This window comes from Myotis yumanensis, unplaced genomic scaffold (genome assembly GCF_028538775.1).
Source record: "Myotis yumanensis isolate MYYU_CA2020_CCGP unplaced genomic scaffold, mMyoYum1.0.hap1 SCAF_16, whole genome shotgun sequence".
Taxonomy (NCBI): Eukaryota; Metazoa; Chordata; class Mammalia; order Chiroptera; family Vespertilionidae; genus Myotis; species Myotis yumanensis.
Genome location: NW_027223767.1, coordinates 16627472 through 16654806, shown reverse-complemented (window position 1 = coordinate 16654806; position 27335 = coordinate 16627472). Strand labels below are relative to the sequence as shown.

The 27335-nt window shown below is 57.1% G+C and overlaps 1 protein-coding gene across 2 annotated transcripts; it reads right to left on the bottom strand.

Moving 5' to 3' along the window:
* Nucleotides 1-331: 331 nt before the first annotated feature.
* On the bottom strand, nt 332-27335 carry CAMKK1 (calcium/calmodulin dependent protein kinase kinase 1). 2 transcript variants are annotated; one of them, XM_070393815.1, is made up of 16 exons: nt 27242-27335; nt 18944-19345; nt 18051-18098; nt 17338-17391; nt 16912-16963; nt 16485-16618; nt 16112-16148; nt 15275-15296; nt 13749-13837; nt 10362-10561; nt 8271-8324; nt 7485-7558; nt 5864-5951; nt 5563-5691; nt 4882-4985; nt 332-2338 (listed from the first exon to the last, which is right to left on the bottom strand). In XM_070393815.1, exons 2-16 carry the CDS (start codon nt 19301-19303, stop codon nt 2266-2268), a joined length of 1518 nt encoding a protein of 505 aa, XP_070249916.1. In that variant the 5' UTR covers nt 19304-19345; nt 27242-27335; the 3' UTR covers nt 332-2265. The 2 variants fall into 2 exon arrangements, with proteins under 2 accessions (XP_070249916.1, XP_070249915.1); XM_070393814.1 differs by lacking the exon at nt 17338-17391 and having other exon boundaries at nt 27242-27321.

Here is a 27335-nt window from a genome sequence, read left to right as displayed (position 1 = left end):
GGCTCCTGTAAGGCTCCACTGGGACTCCTGCCACACGGGGAGCAGACAGCCCCGAGGACCAGACCCCGGCGCCCCTGGGCCCCTGTGAAACAGGCCGGGTGCCCCACGAGCAGCCCATTGGCTCCCCAACACCCTGTTGTTCCAAGCAGGAGCCACAGGACTTGCTCAGCAGCCTGAGCCAACCCTCCTCCCTCCCTCTTCTCTTCTCCTTCCCCCTAGAGCCCCTCCCACCACGGTCCTGCTCAGACCTTCCCAGAAATGCAAGCACAGCCAGCTGGCGAGAAAACACACCCAGGAGCACAGAATACACACACAAAGTGCTGTTGTTTTAACTCAAGAAAGGGCTTTTAATGTTTTTAACTCACTTCCTGAGAAGTTAATGTTTATAACACTCTTATGGAGTTTATTCATCACTTGTGCTACGTTCAAAAACGATGCCAACCCAAACCCACGGTGGTGGGGTCAGCACGCCATCCCGGCTGTGACCTGGCCCACGAAGCCAGGCTCACCTTGGAGCTCTGCGAGGGCAAGTCCGATGGACATCACCCCCTTGAGGCCCCACCCGCCAGGCCCCAGCGCAGAGATGCTCAAGGAAAGCTTGCGGGTCGGTGACCGGCCTCCCACGAACTCTATGACAGTGTTCTTAAAAACAGTCCCGAACTGTTTCCTGGTTACAATGCCTTAGCGGAGAGGAGCCAGGGAGAAACGTGGACCCATTGATGACGGGCCACATGCTGCTCATAGTCTTAAATAGACATAGAAACTATATTACAGATGCATGTGCCAGTGCAAGACATGCGAGTGTGCTGTGCAGCGGATGGGCACGCACATGCGTGTGTGCGGAGGCGCGACGGACACCCACAGGCACGGAGATGCGCGGGAGGGACCCTCCTCCGGCCCGGCCTCCCTTCCTTCTCGGCACAAGTCCTCTTGCGAGATGAAACCCACGCCCGCCACTGGACCCCCTTGTTTGGCCACGTTTTCAGGGGAGGTATCTGATGAGTCCTGCTTTGCTTTCCTTTGGAGGCCAATCTCTTGAGCATTTGGTCAGCGAACACCACGCCATCAAGGAGTCCCACAGAGATGTCTGCCCCAGCCTGGCCGAGTCGACACACACAGTCCAGCCCTCCAGCTCGGGGCAGGCTGGATGGCGACTGTCCTGGGGTGAGGCAGTGGCGGAAGGCCTGCTGCTCCATGGCCGCCTGCCAGCATGCACACCCCACCAAGGGCCCACTCTAGGGCGGCCTTCACCGTGGGCAGCTTGTCCTTCAGCGTAGGAATGTGAGGGCAGCTTCTGGGCCAGATGGGGAGGCCAGTGTACGATTGGAGATTGGGTTCCAGTTACTTCAGCATCTGCAAGGCCACGGCCCTGTGAGTCCAGGGCTCTCAGGCCATTCGGCCCCTGGTGTCTCTTCTGCAGCCATGGCTCTGAGGAGCCACAGAGGGAGTGATGCGGGCAGGGAAGACGTGGTGTTCCTGGCTCAGGTCTCTGCTGAGAGTTGAATTCAGCCCTTTCTCTGGCTAGTGCTGGGTGTGAAACACAATCCAGCAAGGTCAGTTCAGCTCACCTGGCTGCACATAAGGGTGGGGTGCACTAGGAGCCACCCAAAGCTTTGGAGAGGTCATTGGCTGTTCCCAAGCTGGTCTTTGTAGCCCCTTGCCCCCATGTAAAAAACAAAAGTAAAAGACAACAGAACAAGAATCTGAATTCTCCAATACTGGCCCCTGCCCCAGTGAGGCCCCGGAACACCCATCAAAGACTCAGAGACTCCGTACCAGTGTTCTCAGCAGACTCGAGCTCTGGCAGCGTCCCCCCAAGGTGGCAGGGAACACCCCTCCATGTGCGTGGCAGCTGAGCCCAGCCTGCCCAGCCCCGGTGGGAGGTCTCTGCAGTGGTGGTAAGCCAGGCCTCCTCCTGCCATCTTGGTTGCTCGCCTCCTGCCTCTGGGCCTTGCCGACGAGCCACGTGGGGTTTCTAAGGCACCGAGCGTACCTACCTTCCCCACAACGTGGGTTCCACGGGGAGAGCCAAGACGAGGAGAAAGGCTCGAGGGAGCCCTGCCCACCAAACCCCAGATGACACATATTCCAATCCTGTCTCGGACACGCGCAGAGGTCATGCAGCATGACGGGGGGAGGGGAGCCAGGAGAGGGTCCACAGTCCCCAGCCCCCTGCCCGCAGGGGCGGCTGTCGGCATGAGTGCAGGGGCCTTTGGAGGCGCAGGATGAGCGTGTTGCTGGGTGGCCCTGGGCGCATGCAGGGGCTCAGGACGCAGCCTCATCTTCTTGGACACCAGGGAGCTCCGGGCTCTTGATGCCTTCACCACACCCGTCTTTCCTGTTCAGGGGATACAGGGGCAGAGGGACCTCAGGGATCAGAGCATACACTCAGAAAGGACACTCTCCCGCACACTCACAGGCACCCCAAGCTCGCCTTCCTGCGTCGTGGCCCCTTGCTGGTCTCCCTACCCCAAATCTTGGCTTACAACACTCCATGGCTCCCTACTGCCCAGAGATGAAGTCTGGAGCCTCACACGTTCTGACTTGGCTGACTTCCCTGCGCCCTCGCAGGCCTTCCACGTAGGCCTAGATCAGCCCCCACAGTCCTGAGCAGAGGGGCTTTGGTTTTACATTTTCTTTGTCTTGTGCACAGGTAGAGTAACCCGTCAATCTTGGGATGATGTCACACGTTCAACAGATTCCAGTATCTGATTTCCCCCCTAAGACCTTTCTTTTTAAAATGACTAATGAACGGGTTTTGATATCTTAAAAAAGGATCAATTCCATTTAACTTGACTGTAGAGCTTCAACTATTATCCCAAAGCATACAAAATAGAGTCAATCAAGGACAAATTTAAAACCTGCTTTTCAAAATTAAACTTGAGTCACAGAATTGCAGAATTTTATAGCTGGAGAGTATTAGGCCCAATACTTAATAAAGGGAACTGGCCTGTCTCCCCATTAGCATGGCTATAAAAGGACAATGATTCCCTTCCTCACTTGCAGTCCAGCCCTGGGCGAGGCATAGATTAGGTGGGTACAGGATGTCTTTAGCCTGTGACTGGCCTGTCCCACCACTAGGGGGCGCTGAGTCACAGGCACTGAGCTAGGGTGACCAGATGTCCAGGTTTGCTGGCATGGCTTTGACTATGTATGTAGTCCTGGCATAGTTAGTAATAGCTTCCTCTTTCACTCTCAGAAGCGGCTGCGCTGGATGCTAAGTATGTGATTCCTTGCACTAAGCCCAATTCCATCACCGAGGCCTGCAGACCTAGAGGAGCCAGAGAAGCCCTTCCCCAGGCCTGGCCAACTTACTGAAGAGACAAGGGAATGGGAAGTTCAGTGACACCGAGGCCTCTCCCAGACTCTACCCCTCACCCCTCACTGACCAGAAAGTTTGTCAAGAGGAGGAAAAGAGGTTGGTATATGGATATCCTTGAGGGTAAGCAACCTCTGGCAGGGAGCAGACACCAGCTTGTCCATGATGAGGGGACCGGCACTTCTAAAGGGCCCACTCATGAGAGGGCGGCCTGAAAGAGCCCTTGTCTGGGCACCTGGACAGCACAAGTGAACAGACTCCTTCCTGAGAGGCCGAGGTACCTGGACTGTGTCTGGCTCCCTCTGGGGAGCACGCCTTCCCCACACAGCAGGCTGGAGACACAGCTCCTCCTCCCTGCAGCTCCCTTCCCGGCCAGAGGAAGGCACCCGCGTCTCAGGGCCAAATGCGGGTCCAGGACCCTCGCCTGGCTTTCTGTCTGCAGGTCTGTGCGCAAACTCCAGTAGACCTTGTTGGCATCCCCAACTGACTTTTATTTTATTTTAGTGGGAGAAGGTAGACAAGCTGAAGACCAGGCTCTCGGAGGTTTGCGGAACTGCTTTTCTGACTTCTAGCAGGTGGTGACCGCACATGCCTGGTTCACAGTAGGGAGCCTTCAGCAAAGGAGGGTTCCTCTTCCCTGGCCCGGACAGCTGGCCTGCTCATGCTCACTTGCTGAACAAGCGTTTACAGAGCGCTGACCAGGCACAGGGCCTCCGCAATGGCTGGAGGGAGCATGGGCCACTCAGGAAAGCAGCCAGCACTGCCCCACGCCGGGAAGTCGGCAGAAGCTCCCTCCCTCCACAGCCGAGCCACCCTTCTATGAGGAGCAGACATGAGGCCTTGCTGCAAACCCTACCATGGGCTGAGGAAAGACGTGCAAACAGGGCACCTCGGAGGCCCAGCTGAGTCTCCCCCTGAGGAGACAGAGGGAAGCTAGGTAGACAGGGACCGGGACCAGGGAGGGGGAAGCAGAACCAGGGAACCCAGCTAGGCGGAGTTATTAAGACAGCCCAGCTGGGCGGAAAAGAAGGGCACATGCAGGAGACATATATAGATATTACTAAGACAGGCAGCTTGCAAATAACCAATCACAAGAATATTACTAAGGCAGAAGTCTTTGAAAGAACCCATCAGAAGCTAGCAAGCATGGATACAAAAGAGCGTGCAATTCCTCTCCCTCATTCTCCAGCATCCGAGGTTCCTGGCTCCGGTGCCATAAGCCACCTGGGACTCTACACATGGGACTAATAGACTTTAGTTGGCTTGGATGCTGAACTACACCCAACTGCAACATGGAATGGAAGCTCTGGACACTGGCCGGCTTTTGGAACCCCAGCTGTACCTTTTCCAGGACTGGCTTCTCTCAATAAACGTTGCTTCCACTAACCCCTTCTGTCTGCGAATCCATTCTTCAGTTTTGTGAGACAACAAACTCGACTCAAATCCCACATTTTGGTTTCAGCTCAGCCTCACAGCCCAGTGACAGTGAGAGTGGGAGGATGTGCCCCCACCCCGCCCCACCCCAGGGGGTGCCCTGCAAGTCTCAGCCCACCGGTACTTACAACAGTAAGTTTCCTGGGACAGACATGGAGCGCTCTTCCTTCCGTGCTTGGGGCTCAAACGGGTTCCCAAAGGAACGCTTCCTCAGCATAGACTTCACCAGGATCTAGGGAGGGCAGGTCAGTCAGCATGAGGAACACAGGCCCCCAAGCACCAGACCCACTGGCAGCCTCTGCTCGGAGGTGGGCCCTGCTGAGTGGGCAGAGAAAGGAAGAGTATTCCAGCAGAGGGAAGGATAAGGGCACGGAGGACGATGGTTGAGGGTGAATTCCGGGAATTGGTAGGAACCCGGTGCAACTGGTGCCTGGGGGGCTCAGAGGCCAGAAGGAGGCCTTGAGGGGCCTGGGATGTCCAGCTGAAAGTGGGGCTTTATCCTGAGGGCATGGGAAATGCCTCCTAGCTGAGGCGGGAAGGATGGGGTGAGGAGTGCTTGTGCCAGACAGCGCAGAGGAAGCTGTGCAGCGGCCTGAGGGACATGCCAGGAGAGACTGCTGCACCCTGGCTCTCCGACCCTGTCCCTCCTCCTGCCACAAGGACAGTTCCAGGAAAGCCAGCAGAACAGGGGCCTCCGGTAGCATTGGGGCTGGCCCGCCAGGCGGCCTTTTAAACCCCGACAGGGCCCAGCAGAGAGCTAGTCTCGGGCAATGGCCACGCCCTCCTCCCAGCACCCCTCACCCTCTTACCACTGTGGTCCAGCTGGGGATGAGCTTGACCGAGTTCTTCACCTCCTCCTCGGTCACCTCCACCACGCTGCAGTGCTCCTCCTCTGAGGGAAGGGGGTCCTCCCCGTTCTTGGTCACCCACGGGTGCAACTGCAAAGTCAGGAGGGCAGGGAGGGTCAGGGACACACGCACAGACACCCAGTGAGCAAAGGCCCATGGGCATTCCACCACCAACAGCCTTGAGAGAGCCCAATGCCCACAAACCCACAAGGCCTGGGGTAGGGCTCACCACAGGAGAAACTGAGGCCTATGGTTCTCCCACCTTGATGTCTGGCACCCCAATTCTCCTTTCGGGATTCTTGTCTAGCATCTTCAGGATCAGGTCCTTGAGCTCCTCGCTGACCTTTGGCCTAAAGAGAGGAAGGAAAGAGATGAGGGGAAATGGTTGATGAGGACCCTTTCCTTCCCACCTCTCCCTTCCCATCCTGCTTCTGGGGTTCCCTGATTAGCACCCCAGGGCAGAGACACACCCATCCCTCATTGCTCAGACAGCAGGGGGGCACCCCTAGGGATGCCCCTGGAATAATGTGAAGAGTCACTTTATAGGACATCAGACGCTGCCACTCAGCATCTTATCCTCTCCTCCACCTGGGAGGTGGCAGGGAAGATTCTCACATGATAGAGGAGACCGAGGCCCAGAGAGGTGAGCGGGTTAGCACATGGCTGCTTAGCAGGGAGGAGGGACTCAGGGGACAGGGGACCAGGACAGTCAGCCCCACATCAGCCTGGACTGTCTCTGCCCAAACTCTGGGCTTCTTTGCTACCATTCTTGGGGAGCCCATCCCTACAAGCCTGCAGAGAGGGAACCCACTCTTGGGACTGCTGGCCCCGGTGCCCTCTGCTGTCCTAGGTGCTGAATCCTGGCTGGGAGGACGCTGGCCTGGCAGGGGTCCTGCAGGAGCAGAGGCCCAGGAGACTGGCAATGGCAGGGAAGGGGCAGAATCCGATGCCTGGTGCTGCAGGGCAAGGAGGCTGTGTGGTGGCAGGACCCAGACATCCTGGAATGCCAGGGCCAGGGCGTGGCCTCTCCCTGTGGGCTCTGGGAAGCCTCGCAAAAAGCTGAAGATATGGTGAGATTTATTGTGCTTTATCAGGGTCAACCTGGCCTGACTGGTGGCTGGGCTGGATGGAGGCTGACAACAGGGAGACCCAGGCAGGCACCCAGGTGGCAATGCCGCTAAGCGATGGTAAGAGGGGGACTTTAGAGGACTTGGGGACCAGACAGGCAGTGGGCACAGGAGAGCAGAGGTCACTGAGGAAAACTCCTGGGTTGGCTTGTGACCTGCCTTGGGCACTTTGGGCAGATGGCAGGAGGGGCCTGAAGATGAGGAGCCTTGGTAGCCAACATCATTATCAGAAGAACTGTGGACGAGCAGGGCGGCCTCTCTATACAGTCTCTCTGGGCTCAGAGACCTCAGTCACAAAGGGAGGGAGAGGAGGGACTGGCTTCCAATCCCAGGCCCACTGATAACTTTCCCCCAGGACTCCACTTTTCCATCTGTGAAACGGGGCAGCACATTGGCATCTGGAAACCCCTGTCCACCTGTGGGGGAGGTGGGGGGAGGTTCCCTATGGGCCCAGGGTCTGCATGGGGGTGGTGCCCTGGCCCCCCTGGAGGCCTTCTGTGAAGGAGCAATGTGAATGTGTGACATGGTCACCCTGCCCCATTCCCAGCCTCAGAGCTCCATCTGCACAGGGACCCCTCCCACTAGATGTCTCAGAGGCCCTGAGCCAGTCCCACCTCCATCTGCTCAGGGCCCTCCCAGGAGCAGCACCCCCACCTCCAGATCTGCAGGCGGGGGTGGGGCCTTCAAAGGGCAAAAGCTCTGCTAAAGGCCTGCCTCCCTGGGGGTGGACAGGAGCCCCAGTGGCGGACTACTCACTCCTCAGGAAACACCACGTCCTCATTCTTGATCTTCCTGTGCAGGGCCAGGATGTAGTCATCGATGAACGGGCACTGGGGTGAAGAAGCAGATGAAGGATGTAGGCCCAGAGCCTTAATGCGTGCTGGAGACCGGCCCCATCTCTCTAGGACCCCTTAGTCGGGAGGAACCTCATCTAACTTTGGTCCAGGGCCTGGCACACAGCAGGTGCTCAACAAACACTGACTGACCAAATCAGTCACTGAGGAAACCGCGAGGCTGGGTGTACCCATCAGGTACAGCTGCCAGCAGGGAGGCCGCCACTCCGAGGCCTGGGATCTGGGAACATGCTCACTGAGGTTCCCTCCTGCCCCTCAGTGCGGTCACTAGAGCGGGAGCACCTGGGGACAGGGATCTCGGCCAAATCAGTGTCGGGTGTCCCCAAGGCCCAGCCTGACCCAGAGCAGGAGTCAAAACCGATTGGTTGAATGGATGACCAACTGAGTGAATGTGTGTAAATGAATGGCATCGAGGGACCGGACCCGGAGCACTCGGCTGGAGCGGTGGCGACACCACCATCCATCCCTGCCTTCGGGGTGTCTGCTGTCCCAGGACGCCTACACATGAATCCCCTCCCAAGGGGATAAGAGAAAAACAGAAAAAGCCTCTTTTCCCTCGGTCTTCTCTGAGACCAGTGGCCCCTTTCAAATGTCAGGTCACTTTAGCACACAGAGGAAGGGCCTGCTCCTGTCAGCCACCCTGGTTTGGCTGGGCCCAGCCCATGGCACCAGCCTACCCAGCACTCACCTTCCCATAGACAAAGCAGTACAGCGTGACCCCCGTGGCCCACACATCCAAGGCCTAGAAAGAAAACAGCTCCCATCAGTCCTCCCAGAATGAACCAACACCCCTTGCCTGCCAGTTCCGGTGGGCTGTGGGAGAGGGCGTGCAGGGAACCTCCTTCCTCAGTCATGTAGTCACTCAGCAAACACTCCCAGGCCCTGGCTCCCTGCCCGACTCTGTGCTGAGCCCTGGGGCACAGGGATGACCAGAACAGGACCCTGGCCTTCAGGGATTCTAAGTTTCTTTGGAACAGGCCCAAACTAGATACATTTTCAACTCAACAGGTGCAAACCTCTTTTACCTCTAGGTCACATTTGCTGTACCCATCACACAGAAGCGGCCGGAAACGATGGTGTATCGAACTTACACATGCTAAACCAGCTCATCATCCCTCGTCCTGATGATCCACTGGAGAAGCCACCATATGCCTTCTTTCGGACCCCAGAAACAGCCCTGCCCAGGCCGAGGGCCAGTCCATAACTCCCCCAGCTCCCCCACACTCTGGTTCTAGCATGTGCTCTCGCCGTTTCCCCTTCTGGAACCCCACCTCCTCTCCTGGTATCCGCTTTATCTCGTATGGGAGTATATTCTCAAATCTCTACCTACATATTCTCGCTACAGATGCCTCATCTGAATCCAATCCAGGAACACAAACAAACGCAAACTGACATCATTCTACAAAGTAACAGGCCTGTTCTCTTCAAAATGTCAAGGTCAGGGGAGAGAGAGAAGCCAAGCTCTTCCAGATGAAAGGACACCAGGGATGTGACAAGTGGATTAAGCAACGGGCTCTGGATCCGGCCCTGAACCAGAGGAAGACAGGGCTCTGAGGACAGTATCGGGACAAGTGGTGAAATCTGAACAAGGCTGATTAGATAACAGTCTTTCATCAGTGATACATTCCCTAATTTTGATCATTGTACTGAGGTTATATAAGAGAATGTCCTTGTTGTTTTTTTTTTTTTTTAATTCGCTGAGGTTTTTAACAATAAAGGAGGAGGAGGACTCCAACTTAACTCTCCAATGGTTCAGAAGAATGTCATACGCTTACACATAAACACAGGGAGAGTGGTGAAAAGGTATATAGGACAAAATGTCAGTAACTGGTGAATCTGGATATATATATATATATATATATATATATAATTTCTTATATTTTTTTTCAGTAAATTTGGAATTATATCAAAATTGAAAATTAGCCCAGTTGGCATGGCTCAGTGGATTGAGCGTCCTCCCATGCCAAGAGGTTGCTGGTTCAATTCCCAGTCAGGGCACATGCCCAGGTTGCAGACTCGATCCCCAGTGGGGGGCATGCAGGAAGCAGCTGATTGATGTTCCTATCTCCTTTCCCTCTCCCTTCCTCTCTCTCTAAAACAAATCAATAAAAACATATTTTTAAAAAATTGAAAATTAAAAATTAAAAAAGAATCTCTATTTATACCCCTGACTTCTCTCTTGAGCTCCACACCCACACCCCACACAGGCATCCACATGCCTCCTTGGCAGGATGGGGGGTGCAGGGGGGGAAGCCATCATTCCACAGGTGAGAACAGGCATGTGCGGGGGACACGGGGAACTGCAGCCCCTGCTCAGAAAGCTTTGCCCACTGCCTCTCACTCAGGAGAAAACCTGAACTTCCAGGCCTCGCACTGCCCAAGCCCCACCGTGCCCCAAGCCTGTGCCCCCATGTTCTCTGGGCCCCACCTCCTCCTCAAATCCTCCCCATTCTTCAAAGCCTAGTTCAAACCCTGCCACCTCCAGAAGGGCAGAGAGCTGGGCTGTCTGGGCTCTGCCTGCTCCAGAGCCCCGTCCAGAACTCAGCACAGAGCAGCTGGCAGGGGCGCCTTGGGGACATTTTGCTGGAACACGAGAGGAGGCCGAAGTTGGGGCGTTTGTCAGACTCTAGGCAGAGGTAATTATGAAGGAAGGGACTGTGTTCGGTGTTCACACCCGAGATACAGGACACGGGCATCCTCAGCTTGGAAATGAGGCCTCACTGCAAACTACCCCACCCCTTCACCTGAACCCCAACTCAGCCCAGGCCCTGGGAGCCACCTTCCCGCTGAAGCTCTGGCCGGTATCGGAGATGGCCTCGGGGGCCATGAACGCCGGGGTGCCGGCCGTGCTGGACAGCTGGGCGTCGTTCCCCTCAAACTGGTTGCTGACGCCGAAGTCGGCGATCTTCACGTGCCCGTCGTCCCCCAGGAGCAGGTTGGATGGCTTGATGTCCCTGTGGACGATCTTCTGGCAGTGCACTGCGGAGAGAGGCAGCTGGAGCGCCGGCCGGGACCGCAGCCCAGGCCGTGGTCCAAACCCGCCGCCCGGCCAGGGAAGCCTGTCTCAAGGCAGCTAAGAAGGCGCCCACACACACTCCTCTCAGGGGGACCCCAGAAGAGGACTCCAGGGCCCTCTGCTCTGCTCTGCAGAGAAGGCACTGAGGCCGGGCCAGGCGGTCCAGACCTAGGACTGGACTCTTAGGGGCCTTGGGACTCCAAGTCCAGTGCTCTCTCCATGGCGATCAAGGCACCTGTTACTGAGGGGCAGGTCAGAGGAAACTGGGGGAGGGGAGTGCACGGGCCATCCCTGGCTCTCCCAGAGATGACGTGGGTACAGTCTGCAGGCCCAAAGCCTATCAGGCTTCCCCAGTCCCATCCCCCACCCAGACGGACAGAGATGCTCCTGCTCCTTGGACTCGGGGTGGGATTGCAGGGCATCCTGCAGAGGCACTGCCTGAGCCCTATGGACTCTGGGCTGAAGGAGATCCAGGGAAGGGGGCATCCCAGGCCTTGGGCCTACAGGATGCACATGGCCAAGTAAGGGTCAGCCTTCGCTAGCAGGCTGGGAACTCTTCCTGCTTCTTGGGCTCAGCACTGCTGGGAAGAGACAGGCAGCTCAGGCGGGGAGAAGGCACTGACCCCGCCCCACTGCCATGCACTGTAGGCTCCCTCCTCAGCAAACACCTTCCCCTGGACAGACCCAGGATGCTGGGAAGGAGGAAAGATGGAGAGGGAAACAGGAGAGGGGAGCAGAGGAGGGGAGGAAGGCTGGGGGCCAAGGGAACGAGTGAATGAGGGTTCTATAACAACAACACCAATGGTCCTGCAGTGATGGTACCAGATGAGCACAGGGATGTGACACACACCTATCCGTCTCAAGAGGCTGTGTATTTGACCATGGAAAGTGTCTCAAATTCTTATCTCAAACCCTGGCCTCCCCCCTGAATGCCAGGCTCTCTGTCCACATGGATATCCAGTAGACAGCTCAATCTTTCTCAAGAAGACGTCTAATCCAGAACTCCATTTCTCTGTCGGGAACCCCCACCACCGTCACCGCCAAACAAACAGAACAGAAAACCCCTGCTCCTCGGCTAGTCTTTTCCTTTCTGTTAACAGCGTGTCGCCCGTTGCTCAGGTCTCTCTCTCTCAGACCCCACAGCCAACTCATCAGCAAGTCCCACGGACCCAACTCTAAGATCTATTCCAGATCCAGCTGCTCTCACAGCTACATCACTGAATTTGCTCCATCTGTAAGCATCAGGCTGGACGCTCCCGCCAGAGCCTTCCTGGGCTGCCTCAAGTCTGCCTTCGAGGGACCAGAAACATGAGGCCGTCCTCAGCACCCCGAGCCTCCACTCGCCTGCCTGTCAGCCCCTGGTGCTCACCCATCCACCCAGGAAGCCCTTCACCTTCATTAGCTGGGTATTGATGAGGCTTTGCCCAAAAGTCAGGTGGGATTCGCTTATTTTTGTTTGTTTGTTTGTTTTGGGGGGAGTTGTTGAGGGGAAAAGAGGGTGGGAGATAGATCCTCAACTGAGAAGAAAGTCCCAGGATAGGGAAGGGGCGGAGGCCAAGCTGGTGCACCCACCAATGACCACGCCCAGAGCAAAAATGCCCCCTGCCTAGACCTCAAGGCCCTTGCTAGGGACTTTCGGCAAAGCCTTCCTCTCTCTGTGCCTCAGTTTCCCCATATGTACAAAGAGAATATTAATCTGGGGGCATCAGAGTGGCCCAAATGCGATAAAGACAGTCCTGGTTCCTGTCACCTCTGCTGGGCTCTCATCCTGTCTTCCCAGGGCAAGGATATGCTCCTGACAAACCAAGCTAAGATCTTAGAGAGAGGGGCCCCACTCCTGCTCCCCAAACCAGGCCAGAAGCCCAGGTGTCTGGGGGCCCTCCCCAGGACTGGTGCTGGCCACCCCACCTCCTTCCTGTCTCCTTCCACTGCCACTGCCCTAATCCAGGACTCACCATCTGTCACTTGGCTGTGCAAACAGCCTCGTCCCTAACCAGCTGGCCGCCTCTCGCCCTTTAGCCAGCCACCAGGCAGCTGCTGGACAGAGCTTTCTAAGGTGTCACCCTATCACGCCTCCCTGCTCCTCAAAGCCTCCGAGCTCACAACACAACAGCACGAAGTCAGGAACGTCCTCTGTGGAGGCATTCCCGGCCCTCATGCCTCAACCAGACTGAACTTCTTCCCATCCTCCAAGAGTCCACGCCCACCCGCTCTGTGCCTCTGCCCACCCAGTTCTCTCTGCCTGCTGTATTTCTCCCACCATCCCGCAAGCCTGGCCAACGAACTCCTACTCATCCTTCAGGACCCTGGTCCCAAGTAGCATCCTCCAAGAAGCCTCCCTCGGCCCTCAGTGCTCTGACAGCCCCATGCCTACCCAGCTCTGGCAGGCACTGCACTGTGTCATCTGCCTGCTTAGATCCCTGTCCCTGCTACTGGGCATGAGATCCTTGTCAACTCCCTGCCCCCAGCTATCACTCAGTAGATACTCATAAGTGAGTGAATACGTAGGAATAAAGGGACTTGGAGATAGAGGCTAAGATAACATCCTCCCTCCTGAGCTCTTGTCTCGTGGGGCCCCTCACAGTAAACCCACACTGCCACCACCCACAGGCTCCACGACAGCACAGGCTCCAAGCGGCTGGACGTACATCTCTTCCTTCCCACCCCTCTTGAGGCCCTGGAGAGAGGCTGAGCGTGGCTAAGAACTCAGCAGGGGAGAGAGCCAGACAGAACACCCAAGGCGCAGAGTCACTTGATGATGACCAGGCACCAGGAAGGACCCCATCCCCCTACCAATGGTCAGCAAACTGCAGCCCCTTGAGTGTGGCTCTTCCACAAAATACTATGTGCGGGCGTGCACGTTCAGTGCGATTGAAACTTCGTGGCCACACTCAAGGGGCCAAAGAGCCGCAGTTTGCCGACCACTGCCCTAGCCTTTTAGGAGGTTTAGGCCTCGCCCCCAGGTCCATGGTCCCATCCCCAACTGAAGCTGATTGGCAGATCGGCACTGACTGACAACACAGGCTCAGAGCCTTCTCAGCCTGGGCTCCGCCCCCTCCGGTGTCTCCCACCCCTGTCCCCTGTCCCCTGCCCCCTGTCCCCATCCCCAGTCCCCAGTCCTAGGCGGGAGGCAGGCGGCCCCTCACTCACAGTACTCAAGGCCCAGGATGATGTCCCTCAGGTAGAGGCGAGCTTGCTCCTCCGCGAAGGGCTTGTCGCAGGGCACCTCCATGACCGGCCTGTGGAGGGAGGGGCGAGGGGAGTTCAGCCGAAGCAGGTTGAGTGGAGGCAAGCAGCAGGGGAAGGGGAACCAGGGCGGGGACCTTCAGGCCACCTGAGACCTCCCAGGAGCCCTCTATCCTCAAATGGGTCCCCAGAACCTAAGATATTAGCTTTTTCCTCCCATACGTGATACAAATTTAGAAATACACATAGACACAAATATCCCTTCAGATCACTGTCATTTTAAATTAGCTTTATCTTAATTTCTGATGGGCGATAATCCTTCTTCTAAGTACTTTATTACCTATAATCAGACAGTGGTAAAGATGCCACATAGAGCCATCTTTTTCACACTGCAGGTCCAGACCCAATATAGAGCCATGAAATCAATTTAGTGGGTGACTACCCCAAGCTGAACCCTGACACTGCTTTTTTCCTAATGAAGTAGAATATATCCGAGTAGATCATGTGTAATATGGACATGCGCTGTTTTGTAAAACTTTGGTTTCAGTGACAGATGCAAATGGCAGTGTGAACCATGCTTCTCCCTTTGAATGGAGGTCAAAAACATTTGCAAGGCCCTGAGCAAGCAGCTCAATTGGTTAGAGTGTCATCCGGACACACCAAGGTTGCAGGTTTGATCCCCGGGCAGGGCACATACGAGAATCAACCAATGAATGCATAAATAAGTGGAACAACAAATCAATGTCTCTCTCTCAAATCAATAAATTACAAAACACACACATTTGAAAGCCTCCGAGTCTGAAAGGGACACCACGGCCTGTCTCCTCCCCAATAGGTCTTTAGAAGTCCCCCAGCAGAGAGACAAGTTATAGCCTGGATTCAAGGCCTCAGCAATCAGGGCTTCCAGTCCACCCAGGCCCATGGCCACTGTTCCGTGTCTGCTGCTTTGCAAACATCCCGAGACGGCCGAAGAAGGCAGACGGAGTGAGACCCCTGGGTTTCATCAGTGACTTGCTGTGTGGTGCTGGGCAAGCCCCTTACCGCTCTGAACCTCAGCTTCCCCTCTTGTAAACGGGAGTGAATGGAGTCCCACCCACCCAACTCACAAGCTTAACAAGCCGCAGGAACTGCTTGCAATTTGAATACAGGTAAGAGAGGTAGGAGTTGAGTCCCTTCTCTACACTTTTGCTTGAGAAACACTCCGTTCTCCTCCTCTTCCATCAAAATCTTCTTTCCAGTTCTTCCAGGCCTGGTTCAAAACACACCCCTCTTCCAGAGGCCTCCCTGGCTACACGACTCCGGCCTCACTGACCTCTTTCAAAGACCTGCCCTCTTGGTCTCTCATCCCCACCGCCCAGCCCAGAGCTTCCCAAAGCAGGGCCCGGGCCTCTGCCTTCTCCCAGAGCAGCTGACCCTAGGACTAGGGACACAGGAAGGGAAAGGAAGGCCTGGGTGAAACTTGACCTGCCTGATCGGAATGGGGAACTCACCCCTTTCTCAGGAGGTCAAACACTGAAAGAAAAGAAAAGAAAAGAAGGTAAGGTGCAGCCAGGCTGGCAGAGCAGGGGATGCCAAGGCCCCTCCCTGCTCTGGAGGGTGAAGGAGGGGGCAGGCAACCAGGCATCCTTGCGGGAGGGACAGGACAGGGGTCCCACGGTATCAGAGGAGGTAAATGGGTAAGAGTGGGGTCTACTATGGACCTGCCTCATCTGATACAGCGTGGACCCCTTTCACGGGGCAAGGGTGGGGTAACTGAGGCCCAGAAGGGGCAGAAATTTTCCTAAAGGTCATAACAGATAGGCAGGTAGGAGAGGGAGTGGAGCCTAAGCCTTGGCCTCTCATTTGTAAGCCAGTGTTCATTCCTTCTGCCCCTTTTCCTGTGGCCTCCAGAGCCCAACCACGAATCAGGCACCGGGAACTTAATTTAACAACAACATTAGCATTCACAGTGAGTACGTCTTCTCGCATGTAATGACTCATTCACTCCTCACATCAACCCCATGTGGCAGATACCACTATTACCCCCATTTTACAGGTGAGGAAACTGAGGCACAGAGCTATCAGACAGGGTCTGGGAACCCACATCAGGGAGCCTGCTTCTTGTGTCTACTCAACCCATTGTCTCTCTGGTCAGCAGAGTGGGCACTTGGAAATATCTGTTGGACTCAAACTGGATATTCTGAGCCTGGTTCAGCAGGGCTGGGCAAGGGGACCCAGGGCCGGAGAGTGTGTATTTCCTCCCTGGCCCCCTGAAGGCCATTGTATCCCCGAGGAGCCCCTGGACCGACCCCAGGTAAGCTGCTTTGGGAATGAGTTGGGTCACTCACCCAAATAGAGATTGTCCTCAGCTGGGTCATCCAGGACCTGGTCAGGGGGAGCAGACGTGGGGGTAGGGCTTGAGGAGGCCTGGGGTGGAAGTGCCAAGCCTCCTTGTCCTCCCAGCCCCGGGCCCCCCAGGATACTTTGCCGCTATCCACCGACAGATGAGGCCTCAGGAATCACCGACGCTCACCCTCAGGGAGACCGCGAGAACATCCCAGACCAGCCTGAACTGGCGCCTGAAGCCTCCCTGCCGTCCCTGCCCCAAGTCTGGCTGTGTCCTTGGAGGCCTCAGCCACACGTGTCTCTCGGCAGGATCCCTGGGTCTGTGCTCTACACGACTCGGGCACAGGTACCCACCCGCTCACCATCACCTCCTACCTCGATCAGCTTCACCACATTCACGTGGTCCAGCTTCTTCAGGATGGCGATCTCCTGGTACACCCGGTCCAGGGGCAGCAGCTGCTTGGCTGGTCCTCCCTGGGCAGCCTGGGACCCTCTCGGGGGAGGGCGACCTGTGGCCAGGAAGAGGAGGCAAGCCCGTTGCAGGAGTCTGGGCCCCCCTGTCGCCTCGCAACCAGCCTCAAGCAAAAACTTGCAAGACCATGGTCTTGTCGCCCACACACCAAGCATATGCCCACCACCAGACCTTTGCTCATGTTGTCCCTCCTCCACTCCCAGTCCCACCAAAAACTAGCTAGGGGGCTGAGGTCTCCTTCTCCTCTGTCCCCCCCCCCCCGCCCCACCGCACCCTCCAACTCACGCCCCAGCTAGGGGCCCCCAAGCACAGGGCCCAATAGATACATACGTGGAAAGCCATACTGCTTTAGTAACTTCTTTTTGGAAAGGACTTTCATTGCCTAAGGAGGGAGGGGTAGGCATGTCACTTGTGTGCAGCCACCAGGGGGCAGTACAGGCCGGTCACATGTGGCACCTGTCATGCCACTAAGGGTGTGGTTGGAGTGGTTAAGCTGGTGAGGAAGTGGCCACATCTGAGTCTAGGCCTGACCCTTCTCCAAAATGCCCTTCTGGAGCTCTGCCCTCAGAGGTATCAGCCTCTGATTGCATGTTACCAGGGTCAAGAAGGTCACTTCCTTTGCATACCCCTAGGGACAGGGAGTTCCCTCCCTTCAGAGACAGGGTCGTCCTCTGTCTTCCCAGCACAGCGTCTGCCCACCCCCCAGGTTTCCAGGGCCGGGCTTGGGCAACACCCCCCTCCTATCCCTAGACTCACATAGTGCCTGTCTTCACTTTCGTTATAGGCCAGCCTCACCACGCCGTAGGCACCCTGCGAATAGGCACAGGTCAGCCCCGCCTGGGCAGAGCAGCCTCCCCCAGGGCCGGTTCAGGCCAAGGGGAGCCCCAACAGCTCTGGCCCCCTCCTCCTGCATCCCATCTCCACTCCCACCACCAACGGGCTTACATTTCAGGCCTGCCTTGGTAACTGACCCTGCCTGGCTCAATGCAGCTCCATGCCTCCCCCAGTCCCTCCTAGTCTTCCATCAAAACCCTGGGGAGCCCTGGCCAGTGTGGCTCAGTGGGTTGAGGATCATCTCATGTACTGAGAGGTCGCCAGTGTGATTCCCGGTCAGGGCATATGCCCAGGTTATGGGCTCAATCCCTGGGGGGGTGGGGGGGACATGCAGGAGGCAGCCAATCAATGTTTTTTTTTCTCTCTCTCCCTTTCTAAAAAAATCAATAAAAACATATTTTAAAAAAACCCACAACTTTGGGGAGTCAGGAATCAGGACTCATCTCCCATCAGCCCCACCCACACCAGTCATTTCCTACAGGAGACAGAATTTTCCTCACTCCCAGGCCTGGGCCTTCCTGTCTCTGCCTCACATTCCCAGAGGAGAAGGGGCTGCACCAAGCAGAGCATCCTGACAGCCTGCCTGCAAAATCCCAAACTAAATTCCCGCTGCTCCTGACCAGCCCCAGTCCTACCTTGCCAATCTCACTCTGCAGCTTGTACTGGTTCAACTGCACACAGTCCTGGGGGGGAGAGGAAGCATCAGGTAAAGCTTGATCCAGAGGCAGCATTGTTCTCACCTCGGGATCCTGTTCAGGGATCAATCCGGGCCCCAGGCCCCTTACTCCCAGACCCCAGGGGGTTTCAGCAACATTTCAAGTTGGGGTGGGGGAAACTTGGTGGTGACAAGACCACCAAGAGTGACAAGAAGCCTCATGAATGGGGAGCCTGGCTAAGGAAAAATGCACTGATTCCTGCCTGGAAGCTGAGGTCTGGGAGACCCAAGTCTGTAAGAAAGCCATGAGCAAGCATTTCCAGAGGCGCTGGATGTGAGGTCTAGATTACACGAACAAGGATGAGAAGAGCGATGAGAGACCGGAGCCCTTGCTCAGGCATAAAAGGCTCAGCCTCTGAAGGCTATAGATTGCTCCATACTCAGGTTCACGTTTAGACCTAAGTGGCAAGGACAGAGCCAGGGGGAGCCCGGAGGCTGGCAGCATGCTGGCAGCTTCTGAGTCAGAGTAGACTCGAGGAGGCAGGATTCGAGGTGGGGTTCAAGCTGGGGAAGTCTTGGGGTGGGAGGACACTGTGTCTGTCCTCAAATCTCTAAGAGGACTTCTTGGGGGACAAGGGCGGGTTTCCTTCCAAAGTCCGGGTGGGGTTGGGAATGGTGGGATGTATAGGATGCAGAGGTCGGGTCAGTTGGAGGTTCCCTGGGTGGGAAGAGGCCTTATTGTGAGGTAGTGAGCTCCTCAACTCCGAGAGTATGCAAACCAAAAGCTACAACAGGGATAGGAAGAGAAAGGGTCTTCACTGAGGACTACTGAGAAGTTCATGAGCACCCCCTAGCTCTGCCCCACCCACCAACCTCTGCATCCGAGATGGCCACGCGGTGGGACTCGATGGTGGGCCTCCGCCAGGCCCGTGGGGAGATGTGGCTGGCAGGCCCCGTGGTGTAAGGCCCAGCCTGGGCCTCCAGGCAGCTTCCTGCTGGCCGCTCCTGCAGAGACAGCTTCCTGGTGGAGAGGCTGGGTCGGGGTAGGGGGAGTCCTGAAGCACTGCTGGGGATCATGGAGGCAGCTCTGGCCCGTGGTGGGGGTTCCACACCGTTCCTGGCAGGCCCCGGGCCACCATCTGCCTCCTCCAAGCGGGCCACATCGATGGCTGCCACTCGCTCCACCAGCTCTGCCCGAGGATCCTGGCAGCAGACCGCTGGGCCCCCCTCCATCGCCACGGTCAAGGGGGTCCTCCGTGCAGCCTTATTGGGAACCTGAGAAATGAGGGCAGAAAGGGCTTCAACTCTGGCCATGGAGCAAGGAGGTCAGAATTCTAGGCCCTTCTCCCATTGTGGCCACAACCCTATGAGTCCCACCTCCATGCCTTTGTTCTGCCTATTCCCTCTGCCTGGGTTGCCAGTAGCCAATCTTGGACCCGTCCCTACTAACTGGAGGATTTCCAGGAACTCATCTGGCTCTGCTGCACACCAGCCCTCTAGACCTCAGTATTCCCATCCATAAAACAGGCACATTTATGTCTGCCTTGCTGGCTACACAGGGAAGCAGGGAGAATCTGATGATCTGGAGTCAGAACAGACAGACACGGGCAGAACACGGGAGGCCCAGCAGCTTTGGGAGAAACAGAGTACAGGGTCAGCTGAGGCCGGCATCCAGCAGACAGCCCAGTGACTCACCAGCCTCACCCCTCGACAGTAGACAGTGGAGCATTCCAAGGCTGCTGCCTGGAAGCTGAGCTGGGCGCTGGTAACGCAGAGGCCTCCCTGGTGCTCCAGGCCCATGCACCTCCTGCACCTCCTCCTCCGGGGAGGCCTCTTTGATATTCGAGCCCCTGACCCCCACCCCTCTCACTGCTTCCAGGAAGATTTCCCAGGGGCTCCCAGGGCCACAGGGCAAGTCTCCCATTACTCCCAGCAGAGCCTGCAGCCCAGGACAGGGTCCATCAGGGCAGGGGCTGCTGCTTTGGGGGCTGTCCAGAGAATTCACTTGCTTTTCCAGTGTATTTGTGTGGCCACAGTGTATGCCACATCTGTTCAGGCTGAGATGCTCCCCCTGGCCTGGCCTCACACCCTCCCTGGCCCTAGGGCAGTCTGAGCCCCAACCCAGGCCAGAGGCCAAGAACTTGAACCCCGAATCCACCTCCAACCTCCAGCCCTAGCCCTTACCCTTGCCCACAGTGCTGGGCTGAAGCTGGACCCCAAGCTGAACGCCCGACACTCAGGCTGGGGCTCCATTTCCTCCTCGGCCAAGCACTGGCCCCACCCCAGCTCGATGCCCCACCCCCTTCCTGGGCCAAACTAGGCATCTTCTCAAGAATAGGAAGTGAGTGACCCCTGACCCTCTGCCCTTCCTGTCTGGTGGTAACTTCCTCTGACCCAGTAGAGCAACTGGAGAACACGGTCTGTTTCACCCCCTCGTTCCCCCGTCACCTTGCTTTGACAGCTGTCAAGGAGGCAGGGCTCACTGGAGTCCTCTGGCCACAGAGGAGCCCGGGCTGGCTTCCAGTCCCACTAGCCAAGCTCCTGTGGGGCCGTGGGCAGGCTCCTTCCTGACTCAGAGCCTCAGTCTCCCCATCTGTACTAGGGATGCAAGACCTTCCCTTCCCAGAGTCCCTAGGGCCATAGCAAGGCTTGGAAAAGGACCGTGGGTGAGGGGGCATTCCAGGCCCCTGTGCCTGGCACCCTGTGTTGGATGAATGGAAGCCTGGAAGTGGTGGAGCTGCTGTTGACATACAGAAAGGAAGGGGGAAGGGAATCCAGACTGGTAACAGGCAAAGAGAGGAGGCTGCACCTGGAAGAGTGAGAGTGTGTGTGTATGGGGGGGGGGGGGGGGATTTTCCCTGGAGGAGATGAGAAAGGAGAAGAGCTGGCGCATCAGAGAGGCTCCCTGGAAGAGCTGAGAAGGAACAAGTGAGTAGGTTGGAACAGGAGAGGCCTCCCTGGAGGAAGTGAAAGGGGGCAGTGAATGGGGTTAAAGGACCAGGGAGGCTTTGAGAACCAGGCCCCTTGCAGGAGGGAAGAAGCCAAAGTTGAAGGGAGCCCTCCAAGCCTGGCCCACCCATCCCCCTCCTCCCGGTTGGTGGCCCACCCTGGGGTCTGCTGCCTGTCCCCCTCACTCTACAGGCCCCTTTTCTCCCACCAGAATATAAACTCCGTACATTAAGGCTCTTGTCTGCCTTGTCTCCATAAAATCATCGGTGTCTGCAGCAGTGCCTGGCACAGAGTAGGAGCTTGGTAAGTATTTGTTGAATGAATGAATGGTTGCCATAGTGATCATTACAGCCCTATCCCCATTAGACAGATGGGAAAACAGCCTCAGAGAAGGGACCCCAACAAGCCTAAGGCCCCAGCCCACAACAGGGAATGAAGCAGTGCCCTCTGGACCAGGGCAGGCACCACGGGACAGAGCCCCCACCCACAGAGGGTAAAGGTGGCCCTAGCCCATAACATTTGCATGATTTTCCTGAGGAAGGCTGTTCCCTGAGCCCATCCTACTTTATTTCCCTTTCCCTTTTCTCAGAGGGGGAAAGGCCCAGCCAAGGGCAGGGATGGCCCTGGGGTCACACACAAGTCAGGGCAGAGCCTTCTTGCTTCTTACAGAGCCTGGGGCCTGGACCTGGTTTAGGCCCTGCACCTTCCTGGCCGCAAGCCCACGGGCAGGTGACTGCACCGTGCGCCTGGGTTTTCCTCGCCTACAGAATGGGGGGACTGGCCTCTCGGCTCCCTGAGCCGGTTGGTGGTGAGGAGTAAAGGAGTGAACGCCCATGCCGGGCTCAGAACTGGGCCTGCGGCAAAGGAAGCCCCGTAAAAGTGAGTTGTTGTGCTGCTGCTGCTGTTGTGATTGCCTGGCACACGCTGTCGCCCAGATGGATGCGCGGGCGGGCGGCACAAGGCGGCTGTGAGGGCTGACGTCAGGCCCTCCCCCCTCCCTCCCGCCTGGATCCAATTCAGGTGACTAAGCACGTCTGTGCAGGAGGCGGCCCGGGAGGCCCGGGAGGCCCCAGGCTCCTGCCTCGTGTCCAGGCGACAGGGCCTGGCGCCCCGGACTGTGCATGTGAGGGCATGTGTCCACACATGAGACAATGTGTGCAAACAGAGCTGTGGGCCTGGGGTGACAGCATGTGTCTGTGTGTATGTGGGGGGGGGGGGGCGCACATGGGCACACATCTGCATGGAGACAGAAGTCTATCAGTGCGGTCTACATGGGTGTGTAAGTGTGATCATGTGCACTGTGGGGCCATGAGAACCTGAACACCGGTCTAGTTTGAACTTCCCACACCATCACCTGTTCACCATCCTGAGGCTGCCTGCTGGGCTGGGCTGTGTGTCTTGGGCAGGCCCCAGGTCTCTCTGGGGGCTCCCCTAAGAGGTCTCTCCAGGCCTGCCCCAACCTTAGCCCTGGTAGATGTTTTATAGCAACTGATTCTGCAGATAACTAGGGACCCCATGGGCAAAGAGGCAGACAGAGTGGCTAGGAGCCAGGCCCAGGTCAGAGCAAGGACTCCTCTGGGCAGGCGGGGCCTCCCGGGTCCAGCCCAGGCCTGCAGCTGAGAATGGTTAGACGACGGCCTTCACGCACCAGGAAAAGCTACCCCAATCCTGTCCTCACAGGCTCGGGCTGTGCTGTCCTAAACAAGACACTGAGTGTGTTAGAGCCTCAGTTTCCTCATATGCGAATCAGATGGATGGCTACCATCCTGCCAACGCCCAGAGCTATAGAAGGAAGTGGATAAGACTGGAAAACGAAGCCGTTTGTGCCGGGGCAATGTGGGACTGGGATGTGTTGTCAGGAAGCCACCAAGCAAGAGCCTGGATGTACATAGTAGAACCCCTATCTGTCCCCTGGCTCTGGGAAGGCCTGGCCCAGTGCCCTGTCAGGAACGTCCCCCACCCCCAGGTGCCTGGCTATCCCAAGGGATGCAGACTCCGGCTCCAGATCCTGCTTGGCCAAACCTTCTCCTTAGGATGAGTCCCATCCACCCGGGCCCCTGAGAGAAGGCCCGGAGCAGGACAGAGCAAGCAGCTCCTGCCCTCGTCGCAGCTGGTTAAGCAGCACCGGCTGGGGTGACTTCAGGAACAGTTCGGCCTCGGTCTGCGTCCTGGAAGGCTGTGTGGACGCCAGGGCCAGGCTGAGCAGGGGACCAGCTACGATCCAGACAGAGAGCCCAGGGCCTTGACTGGCAGAGGACCAGCCAGAAGGGAAAGTTGTGAGGAGGCCGTCTAGCCACCCGGGCCAGACACAGAAGGTGGCCCTGACATCAGAGAGGCTCCTGTGTTTATGCTCCTGACAAGTGTTTGGATGGCCCAGGCAACGGGTGCCCTTGGCGGCTCCCGTTCCCCGCCTCTGCCTGGGATGACTCATTCCCCTCGAGGGAGGCCCGGGCGTCATCTGCTGCCAAGTCATGCTTGAGGATGCCTGCTGCGAGGACACCCCCTTCCACCATCCCCGGGGAGAGAGGCCCCAAGCACCAAGGTGGGCTCTGCCCGATTCTGCACAGCAAACCTCAGCGCAACCTCAGTGCACTCGGCTGATGGTGTCCAGACCTCACCCTTTACCAGGGCACCTCTTCCTCTGCAAACCAGGTATGCGCCTCCAGTCCAGCTCTTCCCACCCAGCTGTCTCCTCCCCTCCATGTTGCTGGGCGGCTCCGACTCAACAGGGCCCCGATTTAACTCAGCGTGTCCCCCAAGTCTGCCCTTTCTCCTCTGTTCCCATCGCAGTGATGGCACCACCACCCTCCCAGTTCTCCCAGGCCAGGACCCCAGGAGCCCTCATCACCCATCCTCTTCCTTCCGCCCAGCCTTGCTCCCCCTATCCCCACTTACTCTCCACTCTGGCCGCACCACACCACTCACGGCTTCCTGAACGGCAGACTGGGCGCTGCTGCCAGGCCTTTGAAGAAGCTGTGCCTTCTGCCGGGAGCACACCTCCCGCTCCTTTGTTGCCGGAGGACAACTCGGACATCTCCTCTGGGAGTCCTCCCTCCCGGATGTCCCCACTGCGGGGGGAGGTCACCAAGTTGATTCTCTCTAAAAGCCCAGATTCAGCCTCCACTCTCTTTTCCAACTGCTTCGGCCACACAGGTCTCCCCACTCTAGGTTCACATCCTGAACGAACCCCATCCCATCCTCCACACCAAGGACTAGAGGGAACATCTCTATTATGCAAATACAAGTGGCCCGGTACACAAATTCGTGCACATTGAAGGGAAATTAATTAGAAGAAATATCTTAATATCGCTATTGCCCTTTCTCTATAATAAAGTGTCAACCAAATTCACGATTGACAATGACAGATCGAAAGACACGCATGCGATTGGTGCCAGCAAGAGCTTTATATGTATCACACATGCGGGAGTCAACTTAGCCCTTTATAGCAGCGGTTCTCAACCTGTGGGTCGCGACCCCTTTGGCGGTCGAACGACCCTTTCACAGGGGTCGCCTAAGACCATCCTGCATATCAGATATTTACATGACGATTCATAACAGTAGCAACATTACAGTTATGAAGTAGCAACGAAAACAATTTTATGGTTAGGTCACAACCTGAGGAACTATATTTAAAGGGCCACAAGATTGAGAACCAGTTTTACAGATATAGAATAAACGTGCTTAATTAGACCTGCTTTCTAATTTAACTAAACTTTTTCCAGCCCAGCGAAGCACCCCAACTTCTCTGTCAGGTAATTGTCAGCAACACAGCAGTAAATATCAACACGAAGCAGGATTATTATTGTAGATCACGCAGGGAGAACAAAGGGTGAAATATTTAACTGCAGCAGTGTTTGACTATATTCTGCGCAGTGAGAAAACCTGAAGTCATTTTCAAGGTCCACCATTTCTTACTTCTTTTCAGTTGGGTCAAGTTTCTAAGCTTTCTAAATTTCCGTTTTCCAGCAAGTGAAAAGAAAATAGGATTCCACCAAGTCTCCTATCTACCTACTCCAGGACTTCTGTGAGGATCAAATGAGATGAGGCACGGGAAAACACTTCACAAACATTTGGTTACCGTGTAAAGGGTTTGCAGCTGGTTATAAAGCAAGTCGTGTTCCTGGGCTGAAGAACTGCAAGGAGGCTAGTTGTCGCTAGGGAGAGGAAGCCAGGCGTTGCTATGTGACATCATTACCCGGACAGAGGGAAGGACACTTAGCATATCAGCCTTTTATATAGATAGGTGGTCACCCTTCTCCCAGACCAGGAACTTGGAATCTGGAGGACAGAAGGGCAGGAGACCTACCCTCAGACTGGGGGCTCCGAGGCTGGGGAGCAGCCAGGGACACAGACTCCTGGATACAAATCCAGAGCCATTCATTCATGCAACAAATACTCAGTGAGCACCTGCTACACGTGCTGGGAAATAAAGCAGTGAAACAAAAAGATCAAGGCCCTGCTTTCATGCAGTTTAATGTCTACTGGGGGCAAGAAGAAGCAAACAAGAAAGCCTGTAATTAACAGATGACATGTCAAGTACCTGCTATAGAGAAAAGTACAACGTGCAAGGGAAATCGAGTGAGGGGCTGGGGTGTGGTCAGGAAGGGCCTTTCTGATGCATTAATCGAGCAGAATCTGAAGTGAGGGAACAAGCAGTGTGGACATCTTGGAAGGGCACTTCAGGCAGAGGAACAGCAACTACAGAGGCTGTGAAGTGGAAGCATGCTCCCTCTGTCTGAGGAACAGCAAGGCGGCCAATGGGGCTGCAGGGGGGTGTTCCCCATGGGAGAGGGGCCTGATCACCATCCGAGTCATACCTGGGTGAGAAAGCCCTGTCATTCACGGTGCCTGGCCTCAGGATGGCTTCCTGGAAGAGGTGGTGTTTAAGTTCTTTCATGAACACTGAGTAACGATTTCAGAGGGGGAGAGGGTGGAAGTTCACACTGTCCATGACAGAGAGCCATTTCCTGGCTGGGGACTCGGGGACTGGCTTGCAGGAGGGGGAGCGGGGCGGAGGGGGCGGGGGGGGGGGGGGGGGGGGGGGGACGACGACGACGACGACGACGACAGAAACCAGAAGGGCCTCAAAGGCCAGAGGAGGATTCTGAGCAGGGGAATGACTCAGACCAGTGAGGTTCAAACTGATACCTCTGCCTGCTGTGGGACTGGGGGTGAGAGGTCAAGGAGGAGGTAGGTGTCACCAGAGTCTGTGGGCCTAGGGCTGGGTCTGGCACACAGTGGGTGCACAGTCTGTATGTGCTGAATGAAGGAGTGCGGGCTGCGGGGGAAGCCGGTGCATTTTCCCTGGGATCCTCAAGGACACACGCCGTGTGCTCCTCCTGCACTCCTCCGCCCACTCGGCAGATAGACAACGCCCTCTGCGCCCATCCAGGTGCAGTCCTGTGACCCGGGACATAACTTTCTCCACACACCCCTGTGCCCTCAAGACACACACGCCCTCTCTGGGAGAGGGGGATGCCAACGTCCCTGTAACCGGCCCTCACACACCACTTATCCCTGTAATGCACCCCCCCCCCCCCCACACACACAGAGGCACACTCGTGTCCACGTGACACACGCACACCCGCCTCCAAACACCACACACAGGTCTCCGCGCACGTGTGCGCCCTCCGAGCCACCAGTTCTGTGCCCCCAGAAGACGCAGCGCCCACCGGCACCGCCCTGCTCCATCCCCTTCCACCCCGCCCTAGCCCGGGAGGACTGCGCAGCTAAGGCCACACGCCCCAACCGCCCCATTCAGCTCCCGTCCCCCTCTCCACCCCCCGCCCCCCAGGTCTTGAACGAAGACTCAGGGGAGGGCCGTGTGGGAGGAGCGCTCCGCGCAGATCCACACGTGGGTGCACCCGTCCCGGCCACCCCGCATAGACCCGGCCTCCCACCGGGAACTGGGGCGGCGGTGGGTGGTGCGCCGGGTGTGCACGCAGCCCCGCAGACCTGAGCCGGGGAGAGGACGCAGATGGCGGGGCGCCCGCATAGATGCGGTCCCGCTGCCGGCGCAACAGAAGCAGGTTCTGGGAGACACCGCGTAGCCCCGACCGGCCCCGCAGATATAAGGGGGAGGACCCCGCAGGGTAGAGGTCCCGGCTGCCCTCCTAGACTCGGCCTCGCAGACCCCCGTCTCCCGTGCAGGCTCCCAGCAGACGTTCGGGCGTTCGCCCCCTCCCGCTCCCCGATCCAGGTCCCCTCCCGGCAGACTCCTACCTCGGCGCCGGGCGACAGTCTCCGCGGCCCGGGGGGAGGCCAGGCTCGCTCCCGCGGCGCGCGCCCCACCCTGCCTGCCACGCCGGGGCCCGGG

Bases quoted from the DNA above. Each gene is read 5' to 3' on its own strand.
- CAMKK1 (XM_070393815.1), bottom strand. From the start codon at position 19,303: ATGGAGGGGGGCCCAGCGGTCTGCTGCCAGGATCCTCGGGCAGAGCTG. The intron at 18,099-18,943 runs GTTGGTGGGTGG...TCTCCCCCCCAG, and splicing joins TGGCCATCTCGGATGCAGAG to GACTGTGTGCAGTTGAACCA. The intron at 8,325-10,361 runs GTGGCTCCCAGG...TTTTCTTTCTAG, and splicing joins GCCAGAGCTTCAGCGGGAAG to GCCTTGGATGTGTGGGCCAC.